The sequence below is a fragment of the Oncorhynchus masou genome, chromosome 3 (assembly GCF_036934945.1).
Source record: "Oncorhynchus masou masou isolate Uvic2021 chromosome 3, UVic_Omas_1.1, whole genome shotgun sequence".
NCBI classification, from domain to species: domain Eukaryota; kingdom Metazoa; phylum Chordata; class Actinopteri; order Salmoniformes; family Salmonidae; genus Oncorhynchus; species Oncorhynchus masou.
This window is the reverse complement of record NC_088214.1, coordinates 36,935,406-36,962,565: the sequence shown is the minus strand read 5'-3', so window position 1 is coordinate 36,962,565 and position 27,160 is coordinate 36,935,406. Positions and strand designations below refer to the sequence as shown.

General features: G+C 44.7%; 1 protein-coding gene across 1 annotated transcript; it reads left to right on the top strand.

Annotated features, from left to right (window-relative positions):
- The first annotated feature begins 4,890 nt into the window (after positions 1-4,890).
- LOC135515725 (prostaglandin G/H synthase 2-like) lies at positions 4,891-9,588 on the top strand. The gene is made up of 9 exons (XM_064939425.1): positions 4,891-5,049; positions 5,257-5,373; positions 5,492-5,635; positions 5,895-6,038; positions 6,281-6,462; positions 6,596-6,926; positions 7,204-7,490; positions 7,831-7,978; positions 8,427-9,588. The coding sequence occupies exons 1-9, from the start codon at positions 4,989-4,991 to the stop codon at positions 8,834-8,836; spliced, it is 1,824 nt and encodes a 607-aa protein (XP_064795497.1). The 5' UTR covers positions 4,891-4,988; the 3' UTR covers positions 8,837-9,588.
- Positions 9,589-27,160: the final 17,572 nt, after the last annotated feature.

The following is a 27,160-nucleotide window of genomic DNA, read 5'->3' as shown; positions in this document are numbered from 1 at the left end:
TACCTTGTATCCTTTTCCCTCTCGCTCTCATCCAACACTTCCCACACTGCCCCTACTCGGATGGTATCGCGCCGTCCCAACCTTCGCTCTCTCTCCCCCGCTACTCTCTCCTCTTCCATCCTATCATCTCTTCCCTCTGCTCAAACCTTCTCCAACCTATCTCCCGATTCTGCCTCCTCAACCCTCCTCTCTTCCCTTTCTGCATCCTTTGACTCTCTATGTCCCTTATCCTCCAGGCCGGCTCGGTCCTCCCCTCCCGCTCCGTGGCTCGACGACTCATTGCGAGCTCACAGAACAGGGCTCCGGGCAGCCGAGCGGAAATGGAGGAAAACTCGCCTCCCTGCGGACCTGGCATCCTTTCACTCCCTCCTCTCTACATTTTCCTCCTCTGTCTCTGCTGCTAAAGCCACTTTCTACCACTCTAAATTCCAAGCATCTGCCTCTAACCCTAGGAAGCTCTTTGCCACCTTCTCCTCCCTCCTGAATCCTCCCCCCCTCCTCCCTCTCTGCAGATGACTTCGTCAACCATTTTGAAAAGAAGGTCGACGACATCCGATCCTCGTTTGCTAAGTCAAACGACACCGCTGGTTCTGCTCACACTGCCCTACCCTGTGCTCTGACCTCTTTCTCCCCTCTCTCTCCAGATGAAATCTCGCTTCTTGTGACGGCCGGCCGCCCAACAACCTGCCCGCTTGACCCTATCCCCTCCTCTCTTCTCCAGACCATTTCCGGAGACCTTCTCCCTTACCTCACCTCGCTCATCAACTCATCCCTGACCGCTGGCTACGTCCCTTCCGTCTTCAAGAGAGCGAGAGTTGCACCCCTTCTGAAAAAACCTACACTCGATCCCTCCGATGTCAACAACTACAGACCAGTATCCCTTCTTTCTTTTCTCTCCAAAACTCTTGAACGTGCCGTCCTTGGCCAGCTCTCCCGCTATCTCTCTCAGAATGACCTTCTTGATCCAAATCAGTCAGGTTTCAAGACTAGTCATTCAACTGAGACTGCTCTTCTCTGTATCACGGAGGCGCTCCGCACTGCTAAAGCTAACTCTCTCTCCTCTGCTCTCATCCTTCTAGACCTATCGGCTGCCTTCGATACTGTGAACCATCAGATCCTCCTCTCCACCCTCTCCGAGTTGGGCATCTCCGGCGCGGCCCACGCTTGATTGCGTCCTACCTGACAGGTCGCTCCTACCAGGTGGCGTGGCGAGAATCTGTCTCCTCGCCACGCGCTCTCACCACTGGTGTCCCCCAGGGCTCTGTTCTAGGCCCTCTCCTATTCTCGCTATACACCAAGTCACTTGGCTCTGTCATAACCTCACATGGTCTCTCCTATCATTGCTATGCAGACGACACACAATTAATCTTCTCCTTTCCCCCTTCTGATGACCAGGTGGCGAATCGCATCTCTGCATGTCTGGCAGACATATCAGTGTGGATGACGGATCACCACCTCAAGCTGAACCTCGGCAAGACGGAGCTGCTCTTCCTCTCGGGGAAGGACTGCCCGTTCCATGATCTCGCCATCACGGTTGACAACTCCATTGTGTCCTCCTCCCAGAGCGCTAAGAACCTTGGCGTGATCCTGGACAACACCCTGTCGTTCTCAACTAACATCAAGGCGGTGGCCCATTCCTGTAGGTTCATGCTCTACAACATCCGCAGAGTACGACCCTGCCTCACACAGGAAGCGGCGCAGGTCCTAATCCAGGCACTTGTCATCTCCCGTCTGGATTACTGCAACTCGCTGTTGGCTGGGCTCTCTGCCTGTGCCATTAAACCCCTACAACTCATCCAGAACGCCGCAGCCCGTCTGGTGTTCAACCTTCCCAAGTTCTCTCACGTCACCCCGCTCCTCCGCTCTCTCCACTGGCTTCCAGTTGAAGCTCGCATCCGCTAAAAGACCATGGTGCTTGCCTACGGAGCTGTGAGGGGAACGGCACCGCAGTACCTCCAGGCTCTGATCAGGCCCTACACCCAAACAAGGGCACTGCGTTCATCCACCTCTGGCCTGCTCGCCTCCCTACCACTGAGGAAGTACAGTTCCCGCTCAGCCCAGTCAAAACTGTTCGCTGCTCTGGCCCCCCAATGGTGGAACAAACTCCCTCACGACGCCAGGACAGCGGAGTCAATCACCACCTTCCGGAGACACCTGAAACCCCACCTCTTTAAGGAATACCTAGGATAGTATAAAGTAATCCTTCTCACCCCCCCTTAAATGATTTAGATGCACTATTGTAAAGTGGCTGTTCCACTGGATGTCATAAGGTGAATTCACCAATTTGTAAGTCGCTCTGGATAAGAGCGTCTGCCAAATGACTTAAATGTAATGTAAATGTGTTGGAGTCGTGCTTGGCCACGCAGTCACTTTAGCAATTCCATTTACTTTTGATACTTAAGTATTTTTAAAACCAAGTACTTTTAGATTTTTACTCAAGTAGTATTTTACTGGGTGACTTTTTCTTCAGTCATTTTATATTAAGGTATTTCTACTTTTACTCAAGTATGACAATTTAGTAATTCTTCCACCACTGCTGTAATGACAGTTGTACATTTGTCCACATGTCGGCGCCAAATGACGACAAATGCGTCTGACCGTCCATATAGCTCCCACCGTCCATACTGTACATGGTCCGTGCACGTGGTCCGTTTTGACAAAGCTCTTAAAAACGAAAGATGAGAACATTTATATTTATCCTACTGTTTTTACTAAACAAATGTCCATGATTTCTATATATATGGTCCATGCCTTACATACTGGTTATTGCTTTGGAAGTTTACCAATAATGCATTTTCAAAGTAAAATAATATTGTGTTAATATGAATGAGAAAAACAGCTATATAAATAATAACCATAATAATAGTCCTAATAAATAATTATGGATGATTAGGATGATTATTTATTATGTGATATCCAATTGATTGATTTAACCCTTGTGCTTTGCCAGGGGGGAGGGAAATGACATCCATTGTGGATTGGGTCAGATTGACACACACAGTTTAAACACACTCAAGACAGTCAAAGAACCAAGTAAAAACAGACCAAACTTTATTTTGTCTTCTCAGACCTTACAGAAAGAAAGAAATGCAAGAACATTTCATTTCAAAAACAATATATTTGAGAACTTTTTGTTAAACATATTTCCTTTCTCACAAACAAGCCTTTTCTGTTTCCCTAAGCAGGCATTGTTTTTGAATTCCCGGTAACAGTAACACTTAGGTGTGATTTGACCCTATTGGTCAAAATGATCCATTCAGTCTTTCTCTCCACATGTTGAACACAATGTACATGTGTGCTTTCTGCAGATGTGTTCATTGCATTCTACACATGTGGTGCTGGTTTTACCGTCTTGGCGAGGGGGGAGGGGGTCAAATTGTGTAGGCCCTGGAACAATTTTGAATACACTGGAAGCTGACAGTCTACCTTGACTTCTGTATAGTACCTTCTTTAGACTTTCATGTCCTCTCATCTGATGGAGGGGATGGTATACCAGACCCCTCCTCTGAATCCTCTTCACCAAAGAAAAAATGCATTATCTGGATCATCAACAGCATTGTCCTCTATCTCTGAAATGTCTTCTGTCTCTGAAACCTCTTCTTCTATTTCACTGTCACAGTCCAGAATTTGTGACGAGGCTTCGTTGACTGAACATTTTTTTTGGAGCTCATTTTTGCAGTGTCTGTGTCAGAGATCTGCTGCTCTCGCACTGAGAAGGAGAAGCTTGGGGAAAGCTCCTTTTCACCCAAAAATAATGATAAAAGTGCAACCAGAACCAGTCAAAACAAAACACATCAAAGACACTTGTTTATTTTGGACCTGTGCAAATATCTATACACATGAAAGCCTCCTTGGTCAAAATGACGCACCAACTCATGTTTGAATACAAAATCTACAGACATTCCACAACACATCAGTGTGTCCACATTTTGAAGTTAGGTTTATGACCCTAAATTAGGAAAAGTCATTTCATTTCATGGCGAAAAACAGAGGTAAACTAGTATTTTAGACAACTCAAAAGCAGAAATGGGTCAAATTGACCCTCAACATAACAGAAGGGTTAACAATTTAAAACACATACAAATGTTACAACCCGAAACAGATACATATACATGTACCAAAAACTGTTGAGGATATAAACACAATAACGTCCAAAACGTTTGTTGACAGCGTCAGATAGCCTATGATGGTAAAGTAAATCTTCCCTATGGCCGACAAGCTTTAGTGTGGTATTAGCCTGGTGTCTCAAATAACAATGGATACTTAGTCGCAACAGTGTAGGGCTGTAGAATGTATTTCTTTCAGTTTTGTTATCAATATTCAGTGGGAAAACAAGGAAAAGTCTCAACACACGTCCAGGCAGATGCAAATTTATTTTGATTGTCGTTACGCTTTCGGTCAGTCGACCTTCATCGGAGCATTTCTCCAAAAACCATAGTGATAGATAAGGACACACAGAGAGCCAGAGGTCAACTGACCGAAAGTATAGCTACGATCAAAATACTTTTTTGGATCTACCTGGAAGTGTGCGGATACTTTTTCCTGTTGTTCATTTTTTCACTAATCGATTTTGGATGTGCGGTAGATCTGCCTGTTATATGTTTTTAGAAAATGTGTTACTTTTCTTATCAATCTTTACACAACAGAATAAAATAAGACGAAAAAAATATGTTCCGTGATTGAATACACTGTAAATACCGTTACTTTTGTTTTATTGTTTTAAATTCTCACTATGTGGATGCCAAAATAGACTGGATGCAGAATAGACCAAATACCTCCAAGAGGAAGATGATTGGTTAAAATGTTCCCCTCCCGGCCCCCCTCGACAAGAGCGTAATAGTTTGCGTAAGAGCTTGGAATGAGCATCATACATAAATATGGACCAGGCATCCAAGAACCTCAGAATCACTGTGACCAGAAGAGTGAGCAGGAGTCGACTGGAATTTGACATTTTATACCGGATTGCGATTCAATAGAATCTTTCGGGGATGAATAAAGTAATCTGCACAATTTTGCTCTTGACTGTGGGGCTCTACTTCTGCGAAGGAGGTGAGCATATTTATTTTGATTCTCATGTGAATATTTTTTTCATCTTTAGTTATTCTATTGTGAATAACTAAATTATACCTTTACTGTACATAAGGTGTTTTCGATTTATCTGAATTGTTTGTTAAAGATTATAATGCTTGTAATGAAAAAAATAGTCATTAATAATAATTTTGTAAAGCCTTCTAAACTTTTGCCGTATCTTTTCAGTTGATCCTTGCTGTGCACAGCCTTGTGAAAATAGGGGGTTATGTAATTCAAAAGGCTTTGACAACTATGAGTGCGACTGCACAAGGACTGGATATTATGGAAAGAACTGCACAACTCGTAAGTAAAACATTTTCAGTAATACAGATTATTCCAACGATATAATGGGGAATTCTTATTAACGCGATTTATTCGTTATTGTTGTTATACATATTTCTCACTTCTATCCACTCTGCAGCTGAATTCCTAACATGGATAAAAATATCATTGAAACCAGCTCCGAACACTATTCACTACATCCTTACTCACTACAAAGGGTTGTGGAACGTCATCAACAAGATCACCTTTGTGAGAAACGCTATAATGAGCTATGTCCTGACATGTAAGTTGAAATAGTAAAACCTTTTCGTCAGCGCATTACAGAAGTTTGCATTAAGATTAGTCTATGAATGAAAGTTGACTCAATTAATTATGTGGATATACGATATTTACTGATATGGGAAGTATGGAGATAAAGTAAGAATAGAAGAAATAAATAAATTATACATTGAAAATATTTTTTATTTTTACATTCAATTTAAAAGATTAGGTCTTTGCTCAGCTTCCTAACAAAATTAATATTTCTGCCTTTGCCTCTATAGCCCGCTCACATTTGGTGGACAGCCCACCGACTTACAATGCTGATTATGGCTACAAGAGCTGGGAGGCCTACTCCAACCTGTCTTACTACACACGGACGCTCCCCCCATTGCCAAAGAACTGCCCTACACCTATGGGAACCGCAGGTAATGAGCTCACGCCTAACCAGTCTTTTGGGATTCCTTACAGTTTACCTGAGATTATGGAAACCTTAAAAATTCCCCTCCGATGGGTTACTCAATCATTCCCACCAGTCGAAAGTCACAGACTTCCCAAGAGTCCAAAAGGAGACGCAACAATAACACAGTCATATGAACATTATTTTAACTGTATTTATTAACCAAATACATTATGTTCCTAACATCTTTTTTTTGTTGTCTCTTGATAGGAAGAGCAGTGCTCCCGGATGCCAAGCTCGTGGTGGAGAAGGTTTTGTTGAGGAAGCGGTTCATTCCGGATCCTCAGGGTTCCAATCTCATGTTCGCCTTCTTCGCCCAGCACTTCACCCACCAGTTCTTCAAATCAGACTTCATGAAAGGACCAGCTTTCACCAAAGCCTTGGGCCATGGCGTAAGTCTAATTTACAATACATGACAAATAGTGCGTCTGTCACATGAAAATATGTTTCCATTTTGTTTCATGGTTGACTTTAACTTAGGCTTAGAGTGTATGTTTGGACTCACTTTCTACCTCTTTGTTTCAGGTGGACTTAAACCATGTTTACGGAGACACTCTGGAGAGACAGCACAAGCTGAGGCTGTTCAAGGATGGCAAACTGAAGTATCGGGTTCTGAATGGCGAGGTCTACCCCCCATTGGTAAGGGAGGTTGGGGCCGAGATGCACTACCCACCCCAAGTGCCCGAGGAGCACCGCTTTGCTGTGGGCCACGAGCATTTTGGTTTGGTCCCCGGGCTCATGATGTATGCCACCATCTGGCTGCGCGAGCACAACCGTGTCTGTGACGTCCTGAGGCAGGAGCATCCCGAATGGGACGACGAACGCATCTTCCAGACCACACGCCTTATCCTAATTGGTGAGTCACCAGTACCAAAAGTGGACAAGCATACTGTACCTACTGGTCATAAACGCTTCAGGTCCTTATAATGGGAATCGTATATGATCAAAGTATGGCAATATTCAAGTATGTTCTAGAAACTGTACAATGCATACAGATGAAAACAGCTCTGTATAAAACAGATCAAAACTCTATATTTGGGTGTCAGGTGTTTATTGAGAAATGTCTCACCAACCTCAAGGAGTGTTGTCATGCATTCTCTTACTCCCGCCCTCCCTTCTTTTCTGGCTCGCAGGCGAGACCATTAAGATCGTGATTGAGGACTATGTCCAGCACCTGAGTGGCTACCACTTCCAGCTCAAGTTCGACCCGGAGCTCCTCTTCAACCAGCGTTTCCAGTACCAGAACCGTATCGCAGCTGAGTTCAATACCCTGTACCACTGGCACCCGCTGATGCCTGAAACCTTCAGCATTGAGGACCGTGCCTACACCTACCCCCAGTTTGTCTTCAACAACTCCCTGGTCACAGAGCACGGCATCAACAACCTGGTGGAGTCCTTCACCAAGCAGATCGCTGGAAGGGTGAGTTGTCTGGTGGGGTGGACACCGTGGGGTCCAATGAGGAATAGCGGAAATGAGTGGACACTAAGATCCTAACAGCAATAGTCTTTCATTGGGGCCTAAATGATAATACTTATATCTACTTTATATGCTAAATAATGAATAAATGAGTGGAGCTGTATAAGGGCACTGAGTTTGGTAGGTGTTCACTTCGTAGGGCAACAACACATATATCTAATGCTGGAAATATATTAACGAGAATGACAACAGACACTATACCCCAACAAGATATTTTTACATAGAAAAAAAAGGTGTCAAAAGTTGATATTGACTGAGGATCTTGATTCCCTTTGGTTCCCAGGTGGCTGGTGGACGGAACCTGCCTCCTGCACTAGTGGGCGTGGCAGCTAAGGCCCTGGAGCACAGCAGAGACATGCGTTACCAGTCCCTCAACGCCTACAGGAAACGCTTCAACATGAGGGCCTACACCTCCTTTGAAGACCTCACAGGTGAGAACTAAAATTGTACACACCCTATTATGATATGTGTATATCCTCAATCTCATAGTTACTTAATTACTAGGTGAAAGGTAACATTTAGTAAGCACAGGTCCATGGCAACTGAAGTAGTCCCTGGATAAAGTGACAGGATTGGTCCAGCTCTTTTGTTATTGGCATGGTTACCACCTTCATGACAGCTGCTGATAGAGAGTGGGCAGGGAGGGAGTGGGCAGGGAGGGAGTGATCCAAGTGTATGGTGTCTGTACTTGTGTCATTGAGTTCCCATAAAGACCAAAACACAGACTTGTCATAGCATGCACCTTGTTTGTCAACTTATTTTTGGGGGGGAGGTGAGGATGTATTGCATGCCTTTCTTTTGCTGCATTGTGGTATAGACATTTGTGAGTAGCAGGCTAGAGTTATTAACCCTTTGTTTGTTGTTCTGTTGGTTTTGCAGGAGAGACAGAGCTGGCTGCGGAACTAGAGAGTCTATATGGGGATGTAGATGCTGTGGAGCTGTACCCAGGCCTTCTGGTAGAGCGCCCCAGACCTAACGCTGTTTTCGGGGAGACTATGGTCGAGATGGGTGCACCCTACTCCCTGAAAGGTCTCCTGGGAAACCCCATTTGCTCGCCGGAATACTGGATGCCCAGCACGTTCGGCGGGAGTGTGGGCTTTGACATCGTCAACACTGCTTCATTGGAGAGGCTGGTGTGCAGCAATGTCAAGGGTTCTTGTCCGATGGTGTCCTTTCAAGTGCCTGATTTTTTGAGAGCATTTGAGTCGGCGTCAGTCAACACAAGTGAGGCACACCTGAGTGACATGAACCCAGGTGTTCTGTTCAAAGAAAGGACTTCAGAGCTTTAAATAACTTAAACACTAGGTTCTATTCAAGTACACAAATACACAGTTTCTCAGTGTTCTAAAGATGGTCTTGTTTTTAGCTTAATTTGCTTTATTTAGTTATTTATTATTGATTAATTTATGTATTTAATATTTATTTTGTATTGTTGAATATTGAGTTGTTATTAAGTTATTAAGTAATTATTATGTTTTTAAATATGGATACCTATTACAAATGTCTTACATGAACAAAAGCAAGTTAGTTTATTCTGTATACAATGTGGAACTTGAAGGAGTTGCATTTACTTGAAGAAAATAACTATTAGAAATACTTGTATGTTGTTCAGCTACTGAATGGATACAGCTGGGCTGTATTTGTCAATACTTTTTTATTTATTTTAAAGACAAAGACTTTATAATTGTAAATGGATGAAGTGAATAATGGATGTAGAAACATACCGTTTTTTTCAGAAACAATGAAGACACTGTATTTTTCTTCAGCCCCATCCCTCAGCTGTTTACCAAAGACAGTGGCGGGCTGTCTGTTTTTTTGTTGTTTCAACTGCGGATTGCCCCTTAAATGTTATGAAAGTCATGATTTACATTCCAACTAAAATGGTTAGGCACTTGAGAAAACATTAAAAGACAATCGATTTGTCAAGATTATAATTTTATTAGTCTGATTCAATTGCGTATATTCATGTTACTATGTCACCCCTTGACCTTTTCCTCATTTTGTTGTGTTACTGCCTGAATAAAAAAATATATTAAATTGAGATCGTTTTGTCAATGACCTACGCACAATATCCCATAATTTCAATGGAGAATTATCTTTTTTGAAATTTTTACAAAATTTGAAATATCTTGAGTCAATAAGTATTCAACCTTTTTTGTGGTAAGCCTAAATAGGCTCAGGAGTAAAAAAAAAAGCTCAACAAGTCACATAAGTTGCATGGACTAATAATGTTTAACATGATTTTTTAATGACTACCTCGTCTCTCTACCCCACACATACAATTATCTGTTAGGTCCCTCAGTCCAGCAGCTAGCTAATTCCAAGATGGCGTAGCAGTAAGACGTCCTGTCGTGTCGTGTCCCGTGTATATATCGTTTATATCATTTTTTTCTTCGTTTTACATATTTTTCTTCTATTTTTCTTCGCATATCTTTTAAAACATTTTGCTAAACCTCAGCTTCCAAATACTCTCCTGCAACCCGCCTCACCCAATGTAGCTATTTTTCCTAAAGTATTTATATTTACTTCGGAACCGGAACCCCTCAACTGAAGCTAGCCAGCTAACTACCAGCTATGCTAGCGGTCTTCAACTAACCGGTCATCAGCTAACCTTTAGCTCGGAAAGCTCTAGCCAGTTCGAACAACGCAACTCTAACCAGAGCATAACGGACCTATTTATTTTTTATCCCCGGATTCCCACCGCAAACGGAACATTTTTCAGCTGGATCTTCACAACTAGCTATCTAGCTAAACCGCAACCCTGGATGTTTACTACTGGCTAGCGTTTCCACCCACTTAGCTTGAAGCTAGCCCGGCCAGAGCCCCTGTGCTACCACCGTAGCATACTCCTGGGCTACAATACCCGGACCCACGACCGGTCTATCGATGTCACCGCATGAAGAGGAATAAACAGACTCACCCCATCGCGACGTCCCCCAAAGGCTAACTCTCTAGCCCTTGCTATCTCCCTGCCTGCTAATTCGGCCTGCTAACTGCTAGCTTGTTTAGCCCCGGTCCGCTAACTGCTACCTTGTTTAGCCCCGGCCTACTAACTGTTAGCTTGTTAGCACAGGCCTGCTAACCGTCTGAATCGCCGCGTCCCAAACACTCACTGGACCCATATTTACTTTCTATCTCCTTTCGATTTTTAATTTGTTTATACCTTCCGGTAACCTGCCTTACCCAATGTGATACGGAATCGCTATTATTTTTAATTTTTAGAACACACTCAAGAACCTCCAGAAGCTAACCAGCTAACTAGCTACAAGCTATTTAGTCATTGTTAGTTTTTTTTAACCTGGATAACACTCGCCAGTCCAGCTTCCCTGCCCCATCCACCGCTGCCCCCTGGACACTGATCACTTGGCTACATAGCTGATGCACGCTGGACTGTCCATTAATCCATTAATCACGTTACTCCATTCTGCTTGTTTATGTTTTATCTGTCGGCCCCATTGCCTAGTCAACGTCATTTTACCTGCTGCTGTTGTGCTAGCTGATTAGCTGTTGTTGTCTCACCTACTGTTTTAGCTAGCTTTCCCAATTCAACACCTGTGATTACTGTATGCCTCGCTGTATGTCTCTCTCAAATGTCAATATGCCTTGTATACTGTTGTTCAGGTTAGTTATCATTGTTTTAGTTCACAATGGAGCCCCTAGTTCCACTCTTCATACCCCTGATACCTCCTTTGTCCCACCTCCCACACATGCGGTGACCTCAACCATTACAACCAGCATGTCCAGAGATATAACCTCTCTCATCATCACCCAGTACCTGGGCTTACCTCCGCTGTACCCGCACCCCACCATAACCCTGTCTGCGCATTATGCCCTGAATATATTCTACCATGCCCAGAAACCTGCTCCTCTTATTCTCTGCCCCAATGCTATAGGCGACCAGTTTTGATAGCCTTTAGCCGCACCCTCATACTACTCCTTCTCTGTGCCGCGGGTGATGTGGAGGTAAACCCAGGCCCTGCATGTCCCCAGGCACCCTCATTTGTTGACTTCTGTGATCGAAAAAGCCTTGGTTTCATGCATGTCAACATCAGAAGCCTCCTCCCTAAGTTTGTTTTACTCACTGCTTTAGCACACTCTGCTAACCCTGATGTCCTTGCCGTGTCTAATCCTGGCTCAGGAAGGTCACCAAAAATTCAGAGATTTCCATACCCAACTATAACATCTTCCGTCAAGATAGAACTGCCAAAGGGGGAGGAGTTGCAGTCTACTGCAGAGATAGCCTGCAAAGTAATGTCATACTTTCCAGGTCCATACCCAAACAGTTCGAACTACTAATTTTGAAAATGACTCTCTCCAGAAATAAGTCTCTCACTGTTGCCGCCTGCTACCGTCCCCCCTCAGCTCCCAGCTGTGCCCTGGACACCATTTGTGAATTGATCGCCCCCCACCTAGCTTCAGAGTTTGTCCTGTTAGGTGACCTAAACTGGGATATGCTTAACACCCCGGCAGTCCTACAATCTAAGCTAGATGCCTCAATCTCACACAAATCATCAAGGAACCCACCAGGTACAACCCTAACTCTGTAAACAAGGGCACCCTCATAGACGTCATCCTGACCAACTGGCCCTCCAAATACACCTCCGCTGTCTTCAACCAGGATCTCAGCGATCACTGCCTGTATCCGCTACGGAGCCGCAGTCAAACGACCACCCCTCATCACTGTCAAACGCTCCCTAAAACACTTCTGTGAGCAGGCCTTTCTAATCGACCTGGCCCGGGTATCCTGGAAGGACATTGACCTCATCCCGTCAGTTGAGGATGCCTGGTCATTCTTTAAAAGTAACTTCCTCACCATTTTAGATAAGCATGCTCCGTTCAAAAAATGCAGAACTAAGAACAGATACAGCCCTTGGTTCACTCCAGACCTGACTGCCCTCGACCAGCACAAAAACATCCTGTGGCAGACTGCAATAGCATCGAATAGTCCCCGCGATATTCAACTGTTCAGGGAAGTCAGGAACCAATACACGCAGTCAGTCAGGAAAGCTAAGGCCAGCTTCTTCAGGCAGAAGTTTGCATCCTGTAGCTCCAACTCCAAAAAGTTCTGGGACACTGTGAAGTCCATGGAGAACAAGAGCACCTCCTCCCAGCTGCCCACTGCACTGAGGCTAGGTAACACGGTCACCACCGATAAATCCATGATTATCGAAAACTTCAACAAGCATTTCTGAATGGCTGGCCATGCCTTCCGCCTGGCTACTCCAACCTCGGCCAACAGTCCCACCCCCCCCCCGCAGCTCCTCGCCCAAGCCTCTCCAGGTTCTCCTTCACCCAAATCCAGATAGCAGATGTTCTGAAAGAGCTGCAAAACCTGGACCCGTACAAATCAGCTGGGCTTGACAATCTGGACCCTCTATTTCTGAAACTATCCGCCGCCATGGTCGCAACCCCTATTACCAGCCTGTTCAACCTCTCTTTCATATCGTCTGAGATCCCCAAGGATTGGAAAGCTGCCGCAGTCTTCCCCCTCTTCAAAGAGGGAGACACCCTGGACCCAAACTGTTACAGACCTATATCCATCCTGCCCTGCCTATCTAAGGTCTTCGAAAGCCAAGTCAACAAACAGGTCACTGACCATTTCGAATCCCACCGTACCTTCTCCGCTGTGCAATCTGGTTTCCGAGCCGGTCACGGGTGCACCTCAGCCACACTCAAGGTACTAAACGATATCATAACCGCCATCGATAAAAGACAGTACTGTGCAGCCGTCTTAATCGACCTTGCCAAGGCTTTTGACTCTGTCAATCACCATATTTTTATCGGCAGACTCAGTAGCCTCGGTTTTTCGGATGACTGCCTTGCCTGGTTCACCAATTACTTTGCAGACAGAGTTCAGTGTGTCAAATCGGAGGGCATGCTGTCCGGTCCTCTGGCAGTCTCTATGGGGGTGCCACAGGGTTCAATTCTCGGGCCGACTCTTTTCTCTGTATATATCAATGATGTTGCTCTTGCTGCGGGCGATTCCCTGATCCACCTCTACGCAGACGACACCATTCTATATACTTCCGGCCCGTCCTTGGACACTGTGCTATCTAACCTCCAATTGAGCTTCAATGCCATACAACACTCCTTCTGTGGCCTCCAACTGCTCTTAAATGCTAGTAAAACCAAATGCATGCTTTTCAACCGATCGCTGCCTGCACCCGCATGCCCGACTAGTATCACCACCCTGGATGGTTCCGACCTTGAATATGTGGACATCTATAAGTACCTAGGTGTCTGGCTAGACTGTAAACTCTCCTTCCAGACTCATATCAAACATCTCCAATTGAAAATCAAATCAAGAGTCGGCTTTCTATTCCGCAACAAAGCCTCCAGCAGGTGTATCTCACTGATCATCCCTAAAGCCAACACCTCATTTGGCCGCCTTTCGTTCCAATACTCTGCTGCCTGTGACTGGAACGAATTGCAAAAATCCCTGAAGTTGGAGACTTTTATCTCCCTCACCAACTTCAAACATCTGCTATCTGAGCAGCTAACCAATCGCTGCAGCTGTACATAGTTTATTGGTAAATAGCCCACCCATTTTCACCTACCTCATCCCCATACTGTTTTTATTTATTTACTTTTCTGCTCTTTTGCACACCAATATCTCTACCTGTACATGACCATCTGATCATTTATCACCCCAGTGTTAATCTGCAAAATTGTAATTATTCGCCTACCTCCTCATGCCTTTTGCACACAATGTATATAGACTCCCCTTTTTTTCTACTGTGTTATTGACTTGTTAATTGTTTACTCCATGTGTAACTCTGTGTTGTCTGTTCACACTGCTATGCTTTATCGGCCAGGTCGCAGTTGTCGGCCAGGTCGCAGTTGCAAATGAGAACTTGTTCTCAACATTTACATTTACATTTAAGTCATTTAGCAGACGCTCTTATCCAGAGCGACTTACAAATTGGTGAATTCACCTTCTGACATCCAGTGGAACAGCCACTTTACAATAGTGCATCTAAATCATTTAAGGGGGGGGGTGAGAAGGATTACTTTATCCTATCCTAGGTATTCCTTGAAGAGGTGGGGTTTCAGGTGTCTCCGGAAGGTGGTGATTGACTCCACTGTCCTGGCGTCGTGAGGGAGTTTTTTCCACCATTGGGGGGCCAGAGCAGCGAACAGTTTTGACTGGGCTGAGCAGGAACTGTACTTCCTCAGTGGTAGGGAGGCGAGCAGGCCAGAGGTGGATGAACGCAGTGCCCTTGTTTGGGTGTAGGGCTAGCCTACCTGGTTAAATAAAGGTGAAATAAAAATAAAAAATAAAAAGTGAATTTCAAACACAGATTCAACCACAAAGATCAGGAAGGTTTTCTAATGCCTTGCAATGAAGGTCACCTAGAGTATCTTGAAAAAGTATTCATCCCCCTTGGCGTTTTTTTCTATTTTGTTGCGTTTAACCTTTAATTTAAATAGATTTTTATTTGGATTTCATGTTATGGACATACACAAAATCGTCCAAATTGATGAAGTAAAAAGAAAAAAATAACTTGCTTCAAAAAATAAAATAAAAATACAAAATGGAAAAGTGGTGTATATGTATTCATCACCTTTGCTACGAAGCCCCTAAATACGATCTGGTGCAACCCTCAGAAATCACATAATTAGTTAAATAAAGTCCCCCTGTGTGCGATCTACGTGTCACACGATCTCAGTATATCAGTGGTGGGCCGTCAGGGCCAGCAAGGCCTTCTCTGCTGGCCTAAACATCATCAGAATATAATTTTTTTTAAAATATATTTTCCCACAAATATGTATTAAATTATTCCCCAGAGTAAGAGTTACACTCTTCATTTCATAGCGTTCCTCTTGGTTGCACTGCTTCCAGCCCCAGGTTGAGATTTGGAGGGCTGGTCTTTATGTTAGATATTTTATCCAATCATATTCAGCCATCATGTGTTGCCAGGGGTCTAAAATCTGCCATCAGGCCTTCAGAATAAACAGTGCGGGCGCTTGTAGCTTAAAGTGAATGGAAATTAAAATTTAGTGTCAACCAATCAGCTTTAGAGTTGGATATTGTACGCCTGCTGGCTGTTTCCAGTGTTACACAGGAGCCATCTAGCAGGCGTAGTGCCTGCACGTCTTTTGATTGGATTACCAATATTGAGAGGCAAGTCCTATATGGGCAGGTCTCAGAACTAGGAAACTGAAATTGATCAACAAATGAATTTGCGTACTACTAAGCTGTTCTTTCAACCCACAATGGCGGAAGGAGAAGATATCGATTTGGTCGAGGATATAATTATAACGCCATTCTCAAGACAAACTTTTCAAGAAAAAAGACACCGACGCTACAAAGCCGACGCTACAAAGACAGGCTCCGAGAAGCACTGCAAACTGTACTGCTGGGAATGCCTATTATTTGCAAGTGATCAATTTGGTGTTTGGAGCCACACTGGCTTTGCAAACCTGAGTTGTCTAACCAAGGCAGCAACGAGACACCAAAGTACGGCTGGGCACTTACAAACAATGGTGCTTTTGAAAACCTTTGGGGACACCCGAGTGGATCTACAGCTCAATGAACAAGCGCGCAGGGCAACGAAGCTGCACAATGAAAAGGTATTGTACTCTTCCCCTGCAATTCTCTGAATAAAAATGTCAATTTCAAGGTGACGCAATGCCTGGTTATACTGCGTATCTGTGTCTAAATGTATAGTGTCTAGAGCCTTGGCATCATAATGATGGTAATAAGAGGTGGATTAATTCGGGTGGGACTGTGTAGGACTTCACTGAAGGCCCAGGCCCCAGAACCACGGCACGCTACTGCAGTATATATATATATACCTGTTCTGAAAGGCCCCTGAGTCTGCAACCCTATTAAGCATATCCGGTTCCGGTTGGAGCGAGCGGTCGCATCTACACTTCGGTCCGCAGGTAGTATAACTTTTCATTACATTTCATTACATTTCGTTATAGTACAACGGTTTGATTTGTCTTATCTTAGCAATTTCTTCTTAGCTAGCTACATAGCCGTCTTTGTATCAACGACAATTGCATATTATCGTATTTCGTCGTCCTAACGTATCTGCCCAGCAGCTAGCTAAGCAGCTAGCTAACATCCACTGTCCACTAGCACTGTAGAAACTATTACACTCAACTGAACGACTCGATTAGCGTAGTGTCAGCTAGCTACATAGTTGTCTTCGCTGTCTTTGTATCCAAGATAATTGTGCAGTTTAGAGTGTGTAGACTTAGAGTGATTATCTTAATTTACCGAGGTTAGCTAGCCAGCTATTTGTCGTCCTTAACGTAGGAAATGCTGCTAGCTAGCTAGCCAACAGCTAGCCAACCTCTACCGAATTGAACTCCAACTACCCGGTCAACATTCCGCGTCGCTCCACAGGTAGTATCACATCTTTCATTTCACTTCATTACAGTACAACGGTTTGATTTGTTTGATCGTAGCTAGCCAGCTACATAGCCGTCTTTGTATCTAAGACAATTGTGTAGTCTAGAGCGATTTTCTAGGTTAGCTGGCCAGCTATTGTCGGTCTTTCAACGTAGCTAGCCAGCTAGCCCCCGAATAGCAGCACTGTAGTAACTATTACAGTACAACGGTTTGTTTTGTTTGATCGTAGCTAGCTAGCTACATAGCCGTCTTTGTATCTAAGACAATTGTGTAGCCTAGAGCGATTTTCTAGGTTAGCTGGCCAGCTATTGTCGTTCTCTTAACGTAGCTAGCCAGCTAGCCCCCGAATAGCAGCACTGTAGTAACTATTACAGTACAACGGTTTGTTTTGTTTGATCGTAGCTAGCTAGCTACATAGCCGTCTTTGTATCTAAGACAATTGTGTAGCCTAGAGCGATTTTCTAGGTTAGCTGGCCAGCTATTGTCGTTCTCTTAACGTAGCTAGCCAGCTAGCCCCCGAATAGCAGCACTGTAGTAACTATTACAGTACAACGGTTTGTTTTGTTTGATCGTAGCTAGCTAGCTACATAGCCGTCTTTGTATCTAAGTCAATTGTTTAGCCTAGAGCGATTTTCTAGGTTAGCTACATCGCAGCCACTACCAGCTAGCCTACTCCAGCAGTACTGTACCATTTCAATCATTTTAGTCTATAAGATTCTTGCTACGTAAGCTTAACTTTCTGAACATTCGAGACGTGTAGTCCACTTGTCATTCCAATCTCCTTTGCATTAGCGTAGCCTCTTCTGTACCCTGTCAACTATGTGTCTATCTATCCCTGTTCTCTCCTCTCTGCACAGACCATACAAACGCTCCACACCGCGTGGCCGCGGCCACCCTAATCTGGTGGTCCCAGCGCGCACGACCCACGTGGAGTTCCTGGTCTCCGGTAGCCTCTGGAACTGCCGATCTGCGGCCAACAAGGCAGAGTTCATCTCAGCCTATGCCTCCCTCCAGTCCCTCGACTTCCTGGCACTGACGGAAACATGGATCACCACAGATAACACTGCTACTCCTACTGCTCTCTCTTCGTCCGCCCACGTGTTCTCGCACACCCCGAGAGCTTCTGGTCAGCGGGGTGGTGGCACCGGGATCCTCATCTCTCCCAAGTGGTCATTCTCTCTCTCCCCTTACCCATCTATCTATCGCCTCCTTTGAATTCCATGCTGTCACAGTTACCAGCCCTTTCAAGCTTAACATCCTTATCATTTATCGCCCTCCAGGTTCCCTCGGAGAGTTCATCAATGAGCTTGATGCCTTGATAAGCTCCTTTCCTGAGGACGGCTCACCTCTCACAGTCCTGGGCGACTTTAACCTCCCCACGTCTACCTTTGACTCATTCCTCTCTGCCTCCTTCTTTCCACTCCTCTCCTCTTTTGACCTCACCCTCTCACCTTCCCCCTACTCACAAGGCAGGCAATACGCCGACCTCATCTTTACTAGATGCTGTTCTTCCACTAACCTCATTGCAACTCCCCTCCAAGTCTCCGACCACTACCTTGTATCCTTTTCCCTCTCGCTCTCATCCAACACTTCCCACACTGCCCCTACTCGGATGGTATCGCGCCGTCCCAACCTTCGCTCTCTCTCCCCCGCTACTCTCTCCTCTTCCATCCTATCATCTCTTCCCTCTGCTCATACCTTCTCCAACCTTTCTCCTGAGTCTGCCTCCTCAACCCTCCTCTCTTCCCTTTCTGCATCCTTTGACTCTCTATGTCCCCTATCCTCCAGGCCGGCTCGGTCCTCCCCTCCCGCTCCGTGGCTCGATGACTCATTGCGAGCTCACAGAACAGAGCTCCGGGCAGCCGAGCGGAAATGGAGGAAAACTCGCCTCCCTGCGGACCTGGCATCCTTTCACTCCCTCCTCTCTACATTTTCCTCCTCTGTCTCTGCTGCTAAAGCCACTTTCTACCACTCTAAATTCCAAGCATCTGCCTCTAACCCTAGGAAGCTCTTTGCCACCTTCTCCTCCCTCCTGAATCCTCCTCCCCCCTCCCCCCTCCTCCCTCTCTGCAGATGACTTCGTCAACCATTTTGAAAAGAAGGTCGACGACATCCGATCCTCGTTTGCTAAGTCAAACGACACCGCTGGTTCTGCTCACACTGCCCTACCCTGTGCTCTGACCTCTTTCTCCCCTCTCTCTCCAGATGAAATCTCGCTTCTTGTGACGGCCGGCCGCCCAACAACCTGCCCGCTTGACCCTATCCCCTCCTCTCTTCTCCAGACCATCTCCGGGGACCTTCTCCCTTACCTCACCTCGCTCATCAACTCATCCCTGACCGCTGGCTACGTCCCTTCCGTCTTCAAGAGAGCGAGAGTTGCACCCCTTCTGAAAAAACCTACACTCGATCCCTCCGATGTCAACAACTACAGACCAGTATCCCTTCTTTCTTTTCTCTCCAAAACTCTTGAACGTGCCGTCCTTGGCCAGCTCTCCCACTATCTCTCTCAGAATGACCTTCTTGATCCAAATCAGTCAGGTTTCAAGACTAGTCATTCAACTGAGACTGCTCTTCTCTGTATCACGGAGGCGCTCCGCACTGCTAAAGCTAACTCTCTCTCCTCTGCTCTCATCCTTCTAGACCTATCGGCTGCCTTCGATACTGTGAACCATCAGATCCTCCTCTCCACCCTCTCCGAGTTGGGCATCTCCGGCGCGGCCCACGCTTGGATTGCGTCCTACCTGACAGGTCGCTCCTACCAGGTGGCGTGGCGAGAATCTGTCTCCTCGCCACGCGCTCTCACCACTGGTGTCCCCCAGGGCTCTGTTCTAGGCCCTCTCCTATTCTCGCTATACACCAAGTCACTTGGCTCTGTCATAACCTCACATGGTCTCTCCTATCATTGCTATGCAGACGACACACAATTAATCTTCTCCTTTCCCCCTTCTGATGACCAGGTGGCGAATCGCATCTCTGCATGTCTGGCAGACATATCAGTGTGGATGACGGATCACCACCTCAAGCTGAACCTCGGCAAGACGGAGCTGCTCTTCCTCCCGGGAAGGACTGCCCGTTCCATGACCTCGCCATCACGGTTGACAACTCCGTTGTGTCGTCCTCCCAGAGCGCTAAGAACCTTGGCGTGATCCTGGACAACACCCTGTCGTTCTCAACCAACATCATGGCGGTGGCCCGTTCCTGTAGGTTCATGCTCTACAACATCCGCAGAGTACGACCCTGCCTCACACAGGAAGCGGCGCAGGTCCTAATCCAGGCACTTGTCATCTCCCGTCTGGATTACTGCAACTCGCTGTTGGCTGGGCTCCCTGCCTGTGCCATTAAACCCCTACAACTCATCCAGAACGCCGCAGCCCGTCTGGTGTTCAACCTTCCCAAGTTCTCTCACGTCACCCCGCTCCTCCGCTCTCTCCACTGGCTTCCAGTTGAAGCTCGCATCCGCTACAAGACCATGGTGCTTGCCTACGGAGCTGTGAGGGGAACGGCACCGCAGTACCTCCAGGCTCTGATCAGGCCCTACACCCAAGCAAGGGCACTGCGTTCATCCACCTCTGGCCTGCTCGCCTCCCTACCATTGAGGAAGTACAGTTCCCGCTCAGCCCAGTCAAAACTGTTCGCTGCTCTGGCCCCCAATGGTGGAACAAACTCCCTCACGACGCCAGGACAGCGGAGTCAATCACCACCTTCCGGAGACACCTGAAACCCCACCTCTTCAAGGAATACCTAGGATAAGATAAGTAATCCTTCTCACCCCCCTCCTTAATGATTTAGATGCACTATTGTAAAGTGGCTGTTCCACTGGATGTCAGAAGGTGAATTCACCAATTTGTAAGTCGCTCTGGATAAGAGCGTCTGCTAAATGACTTAAATGTAATGTAAATGTAAGCAAGGGGCTCCATCAAGCAAGCGGCACCATGAAGACCAAGGAGCTCTCCAAACAGGTCAGGGACAAAGTTAAGGAGAAGTACAGATCAGGGTTGGGTTATAAAAAAATATCTGAAATTTTGACCATCCCACGGAGCACCATTAAATCCATTATTCAAAAATGGAAAGAATATGGCACCACAACTTTACCTTCCAAGAGAGGGCCGCCCACCAAAACTCACAGACCGAACAAGGAGGGCATTAATTAGAGAGACAACAAAGAGACCAAAGATAACCCTGAAGGAGCTGCAAAGAGATTGAATTGTATGTCCATAGGACCAATTTAAGCCGTACACTCCACAGAGCTGGGCTTTGCAGAAGAGTGGCCAGAAAAAAGCCATTGCTTAAAGAAAAAATAAGCAAACACATTTGGTGTTCGCCAAAAGGCATGTGGGAGACTCCCAAACATATGGAAGAAGGTACTCTGGTCAGATGAGACTAAAATTGAGCTTTTTGGTCATCAAGGAAAACACTATGTCTGGCGCAAACCCAACACCTCTCATCACCCCGAGAACACTATCCCCTCAGTGAAGCATGGTGGTGGCAGCATCATGCTGTGGGGATGTTTTTCATCGGCAGGGACTGGGAAACTGGTCAGAATTGAAGAAATGATGGATGGCGCTAAATACAGGGAAATCCTTGAGGGAAACCTTTTTCAGTCTTTGAGACTGGGACGGAGGTTCACCTTCCAGCAGGACAATGACGCTAAGCCTACTGCTAATGCAACACTTGAGTGGTTAAAGGGGATACATTTAAATGTCTTGGAGTGGCCTAGTCAAAGCCCAGACCTCAATCCAATTGAGAATTTGTGGTATGACTTAAAGATTGCTGTACACCAGGAGCTGGAGCAGTTTTGCCTTGAATAATGTGCAAAAATCTCAGTGGCTAGATGTGCCAAGCTGGTAGAGACATACCCCAAGAGACTTGCAGATGTAAACACTGCAAAAGGTAGCTCTACAAAGTATTGACTTTGGGGGGGGGGGGGGAGTGAATAGTCATGCATGCTCAAGTTCTGTTTTTTTGTCTTATTTCTTGTTTGTTTCACAATAATGTCTAAATCAAATGATACAAACCCCCCAACAATCCATTTTAATTCCAGGTTGTAAAGCAACAAAATAGGAAAAATGCAAAGGGGGTGAATACTTTCTGAAGCCACTGTATTTGTAGATGGGTAAAAATAAAAAAGCAGACATTGAACATTCCTTTGAGCATTGTGAAGTTATTAATTACACTTTGGATGGTGTATCAATACACCCAGTCACTACAAGATACAGTCATCCTTCCTAACTTAGGAGGAAACCACTCAGGTATTTCACATGAGTCTAATGTACCTTTGCTCCACCTGTGGATTATCGACCCCTGCCTGACCTGACTCTGAATCTGCCTGCCATCCTGTACCTTGGCATCTACTCTGGATTATTGACCCTAGCCTGCATTGACATGACGTTTGCCTGCCTCTGTTACAATAAACTTTGTTACTCACACAGTCTACGCTTGGGTCTTACCTTGGTACTGTAAGAGAATCTGGTGATTTTCAGTACCTATACTGTTCTCTTTGAAGTAGAAAGAGGAATCGGTATAAGTTTAAATATGAGATATGTGTAAGCAGAATGAAGGCTGAGCCCATGTGAGTGTACTGTGTGGATGAGGCACGGTAGACCAACAAGACGTGACTGGTCTGGGCCATATCTGAACTTGTGAAGGCTACTGGACATGCACATGGGTTAATCATACATAGCCAACATCGGCCTGAACTTGTGAAGACCTTTGGACAGGAAAATTTGCTAATCCATTATAAGCACCAGTAGGAGTGTGCATGTCGCGCCACCAATAGAATCTACACCCCAATGTTTGAGCCAATAAGAGAGTGGAAACTAAGCAAGACAAAGAGATTCATAAAGTGGAGTGATTATGTTATGTACGGGTAAGACTGTATAAAAAAAAAGCCAAGTATTAAGAATGGAGAGTCAGTTCTTCCATGGAATTGCTCGGCTTTGTTACTGTTTGCAATAAAGTCTATTTGAATTCACAAGCTCTGGTATCGGAGAGATATTTGATTCAATATTTCCACGACAGTACCTGATAACTAAAGTAATACCGCAAAAAAATGTGGCAAAGCAATTCACTTTTGTCATGAATACAAGGTGTTATGTTTGTGGCAGCACATTACTGAGTACCATTCTCCATATTTTCAATCACAGTGGTGGCTGCATCATATTATGGGTAATATGGGTATGCTTGTAATCGTTATGGACTGGAGAGGTTTTCAGGATAAAAAAGAAATGTAATGAGCTAAGCACAGGCAAAATCCCAGAGGAAAACCTGGTTCAGTCTACTTTCTACCAGACACAGAGATGAATTCACCTTTCAGCAGGACCACAACCTAAAACACAAGGCCAAATCTACACTGAGATGCTTACCAAGCAGACAATGAATGTACAGTTTTGACTTATATCTATCTCAAATTCTATGGTAAGACCTGAAAATGGTTGTCTAGCAATGATCAACCAATTTGAAAGAGCTTGAATAATTTTGCATAGAATAATGGGCAAATGTTAGGTTTGGAACGCTGTTAGAGACTTAAAGACTTGCAGCTGTAATCGCTGCAAAAGGTGCTTCTACAAAGTATTGACTCAGGGGTGTGAATACTTATGTAAATGAGGTATTTCTGTATTTCATTTTCCAATATATTTGAAAACTTTCTAAAAACATGTTTTCACTTTGTCGTTATTGGGTATTGTGTGGATAGGTGAGATTTTTTATTTTTTATCCGTTTAGAATTCAGGTTGTAACACAACGTGTGGAATAAGTCAAGTGGTGTGAATACTTTCTGAAGGCACTGTAAACACGGTGTTGCAATAACTGTCTCCACTCTTCTGGAAAGGCTTTCCACTATATTTTACATTACATTTAAGTCATTTAGCAGACGCTCTTATCCAGAGCGACTTACAAATTGGATATATGATGGAACATTGCTGTGGGGACTTCCATTCAGCCACAAGAGCATTACTGAGGTCGGGCACTAATGTTGAGCGATTAGACCTGGCTTGTGGTCGTCGTTCCAATTCGTCCCAAAGATGTTCGATGGGTTTGAAGTCAGGGCTCTGTGCAGGCCAGTCAAGTTCTTCCACACCGGTCTCGACAAACAATTTCTGTATTGACCTCGTTTTGTGCATGGGGAATTGTCATGCTGAAACAGGAAAGGGCCTTCACCAAACTGTTGCCACAAAGTTGAAAGCACAGAATCATCGAGATTATTTTTTACGTGTTACGCGCTTCAGCATTTCGGGGTCCCGTTCTGTGAGCTTGTGTGACCTACCACTTTACAGTCGAGCTGTTGATGCTCCTAGACATGTCCACTTCACAATAACAGCACTTACAGGGCAGACATTTGATGAACTGACTTGTTGGAAAGGTGAAATCCTATGACGGTGCCGCGTTGAAAGTCAGTGAGCTCCTCAGGAAGGCCATTCTAATGTTTGTCTATTATTTTTTTAACATTTTGTTTCACCTTTATTTAACCAGGTAGGCCAGTTGAGAACAAGTATTAATTTACAACTGCGAGCTGGCCAAGATAAAGCAAAGCAGTGTGACACAAACAGCACAGAGTTACACACGGGATAAACAAATGTACAGTCAATAACACAATAGAAAATGTGCAGTGTGTGCAAATGATTCATTTTCTAAAATGGATTAAATTAGTTTTTCCCCTCATCAATCTACTCACAATAACCCATAATAACAAAGAGAAAACAGGTTTTTAGAAGGTTTGCAAATTTAAAAAAACAAAAAAAAACAGAAATCCCTTATTTACAAAACTATTCAGACCCTTTGCTATGAGACACAAAATTGAGCTCAGGTGGATCCTGTTTCCATTGATCATCCTTGTGATTTTTCTACAATTTGATTGGAGTCCACCTGTGGTAAATTCAATTGATTGGACATGACTTGGAAAGGCACACACCTGTCTATATAAGGTCCCAGAGTTGATAGTGCATGTCAGAGCAAAAAACAAGCCATGAGGTTTACGGAATTGTTCGTAGACGAGGCACATTCTTAAATGGAAGAAGTTTAGAACCACCAAGACTCTTCTTAGAGCTGGCCCCCCGGCCAAACTGAGCAATTGGGGGAGAAGGGCCTTGGTCAGGGAGGTGACCAAGAACACGATGGTCACTCTGACAGAGCTCCAGAGTTCCTCTGTGGAGATGCGAGAACCTTCCAGAAGGACAACCATCTCTGCAGTACTCCAGCAATGAGGCCTTTATGGTAGAGTGTCCAGACGGAAGCCACTACTCAGTAAAAGGCACATGACAGCCGCTTGGAGTTTGCCAAAAGGCACCGAAAGGACTTTCAGACCATGAGAAACAAGATTCTCTGGTCTGATGAAACCAATATTGAACTCCTTGGCCTGAATGCCAAGCGTCACGTCTGGAGGAAACCTGACGTGACACCATCCCTGTTGTAGATTGATGAGGAAAAAACAAACAATTTAACCAATTTTCCCAATTTTAGAGTAAGGCTTTAATGTAACAAAATGTGGAAAAATTGAAGGGGTCTGAATATTTTCCGGACGCACTGTATATCCACAGGAGTACCATTAAATAAACGTATCAAAGCGTTGGTAGTGCATTCAGATTTCTATCGCCTGAAGACTTTGGATTGCATTTTCATGCATTTTGCACTTTAAAAAAATGTAACCTTCATTTAACTAGGCAAGTCAGGACAATTCGAAAAGGGAAAAAAACGGAAGGGGTCACACTTTCCCATTGTATTGCCAACCTCTATTTAGGCTAGATCGGCACACCACTAGTATGTAGAGATATTCGACTTGTCAACATCTCATGTCTAACATGGTATTACAGAGATGTTATTTGGCTATGCATTTTTATTTTATTTTTATAATCTATCCTACACGACACGCACAAGCACATGCACAGGCTTCGGCACCACACGGAGCTTGAAAGGGTGATATGGAGGTGAGCTAGAGTCAGAGAGATGCTGTGGTACTAGTTAGCTGAGTCGGCACTTATAAACTGTCACCTGATTCTTTTGTTGACTAGGTGGACTAGTGTTAAAAGTCAATAGTTAGACTCGTGCCCATTCTTCACATTTAGGACTGGTTACATAGATAATGTGGATTTAGGCTAACATCAAACCAGATCTGTGTGTGACTTGTAAAGTTATTTTTGGCTTCCTTCTCATAGACAGCTAAGGATGTCTATGTGATGTATGCAGAGATGATAATCATCAGGATGTCTAACATGGCATTAGCTGTCCCAGTAACACAGTCTGACAGGTTGGTATTGGTGTGTCTTAAAAGAGAATACAGTTTGTTTATACGAGAAGATCGGAAGCTCAGCTCTTCTGCTCAGACTTATTCAGGGTCCTCAAATGCTACTCAGAATCAGCCTGAGTCAGGAAGAGTCTGAGTCTGGATTTGAGTCTGGCTTTGAGTCTGATGAAGAGGGTGTAGCTAATAGCAAGCTAGTTCTGGTCCACACTAGCTTTGGTTCAGGGCATAGCTAGTATCTCTGGTTTGCACTAGCTTTGGTCCAGGGATTATCTAGTAGCTAGCTAGCTCTGGTCTACGGCGTAGCTAGTACCTCTAGATCCACACTAGCTCTGGTCCATGCTGTAGCTAGTACCTAGCTAGCTCTGGTCCGCACTAGCACTGGTCCAGGCCGTAGCTAGTAGCTACAATGAAAAAAATATAAACACAACATAAGTTAAGTGTTGGTCCCATGTTTCATGAGCAGAAATAAAAGATCACAGAAATATTCCATATGCACAAAAAGCGTATTTCTCTCAAATGTTGTGCATATATTTGTTTACATTTACGTTAGTGAGCATTTCTCCTTTGTGTAATGATCATGATTTGTAATGATCATGCTGTTTAATCAGCTTCTTGATATGCCACACCTGTCAGGTGGATGGATTATCTTGGCAAAGGAGAAATTCTCACAGGGATGTACAGTGCATTCAGAAGGTATTCAGACCCCTTCCCCTTTTCCACTTTTTGTTATGTTCCAGCCTTATATTTAAAACATGTTTTAAATTAACTTTTTTCTTCATCAATCTACAAACAATACCCCATAATGACAAAGCAAAAACATATATATTTATTTAGAAAAATACCTTATTTACATAAGTATTCAGACCCTTTGTTATGATACTTGAAATTGAGCATCCTGTTCCATTGATCATCCTTGAGATGTTTCTACGACTTGATTGGAGTCCACCTAAGGTAAATTCAATTGATTGGACATGATTTGGAAAGGCACACACCTGTCTATACTGTATAAGGTCC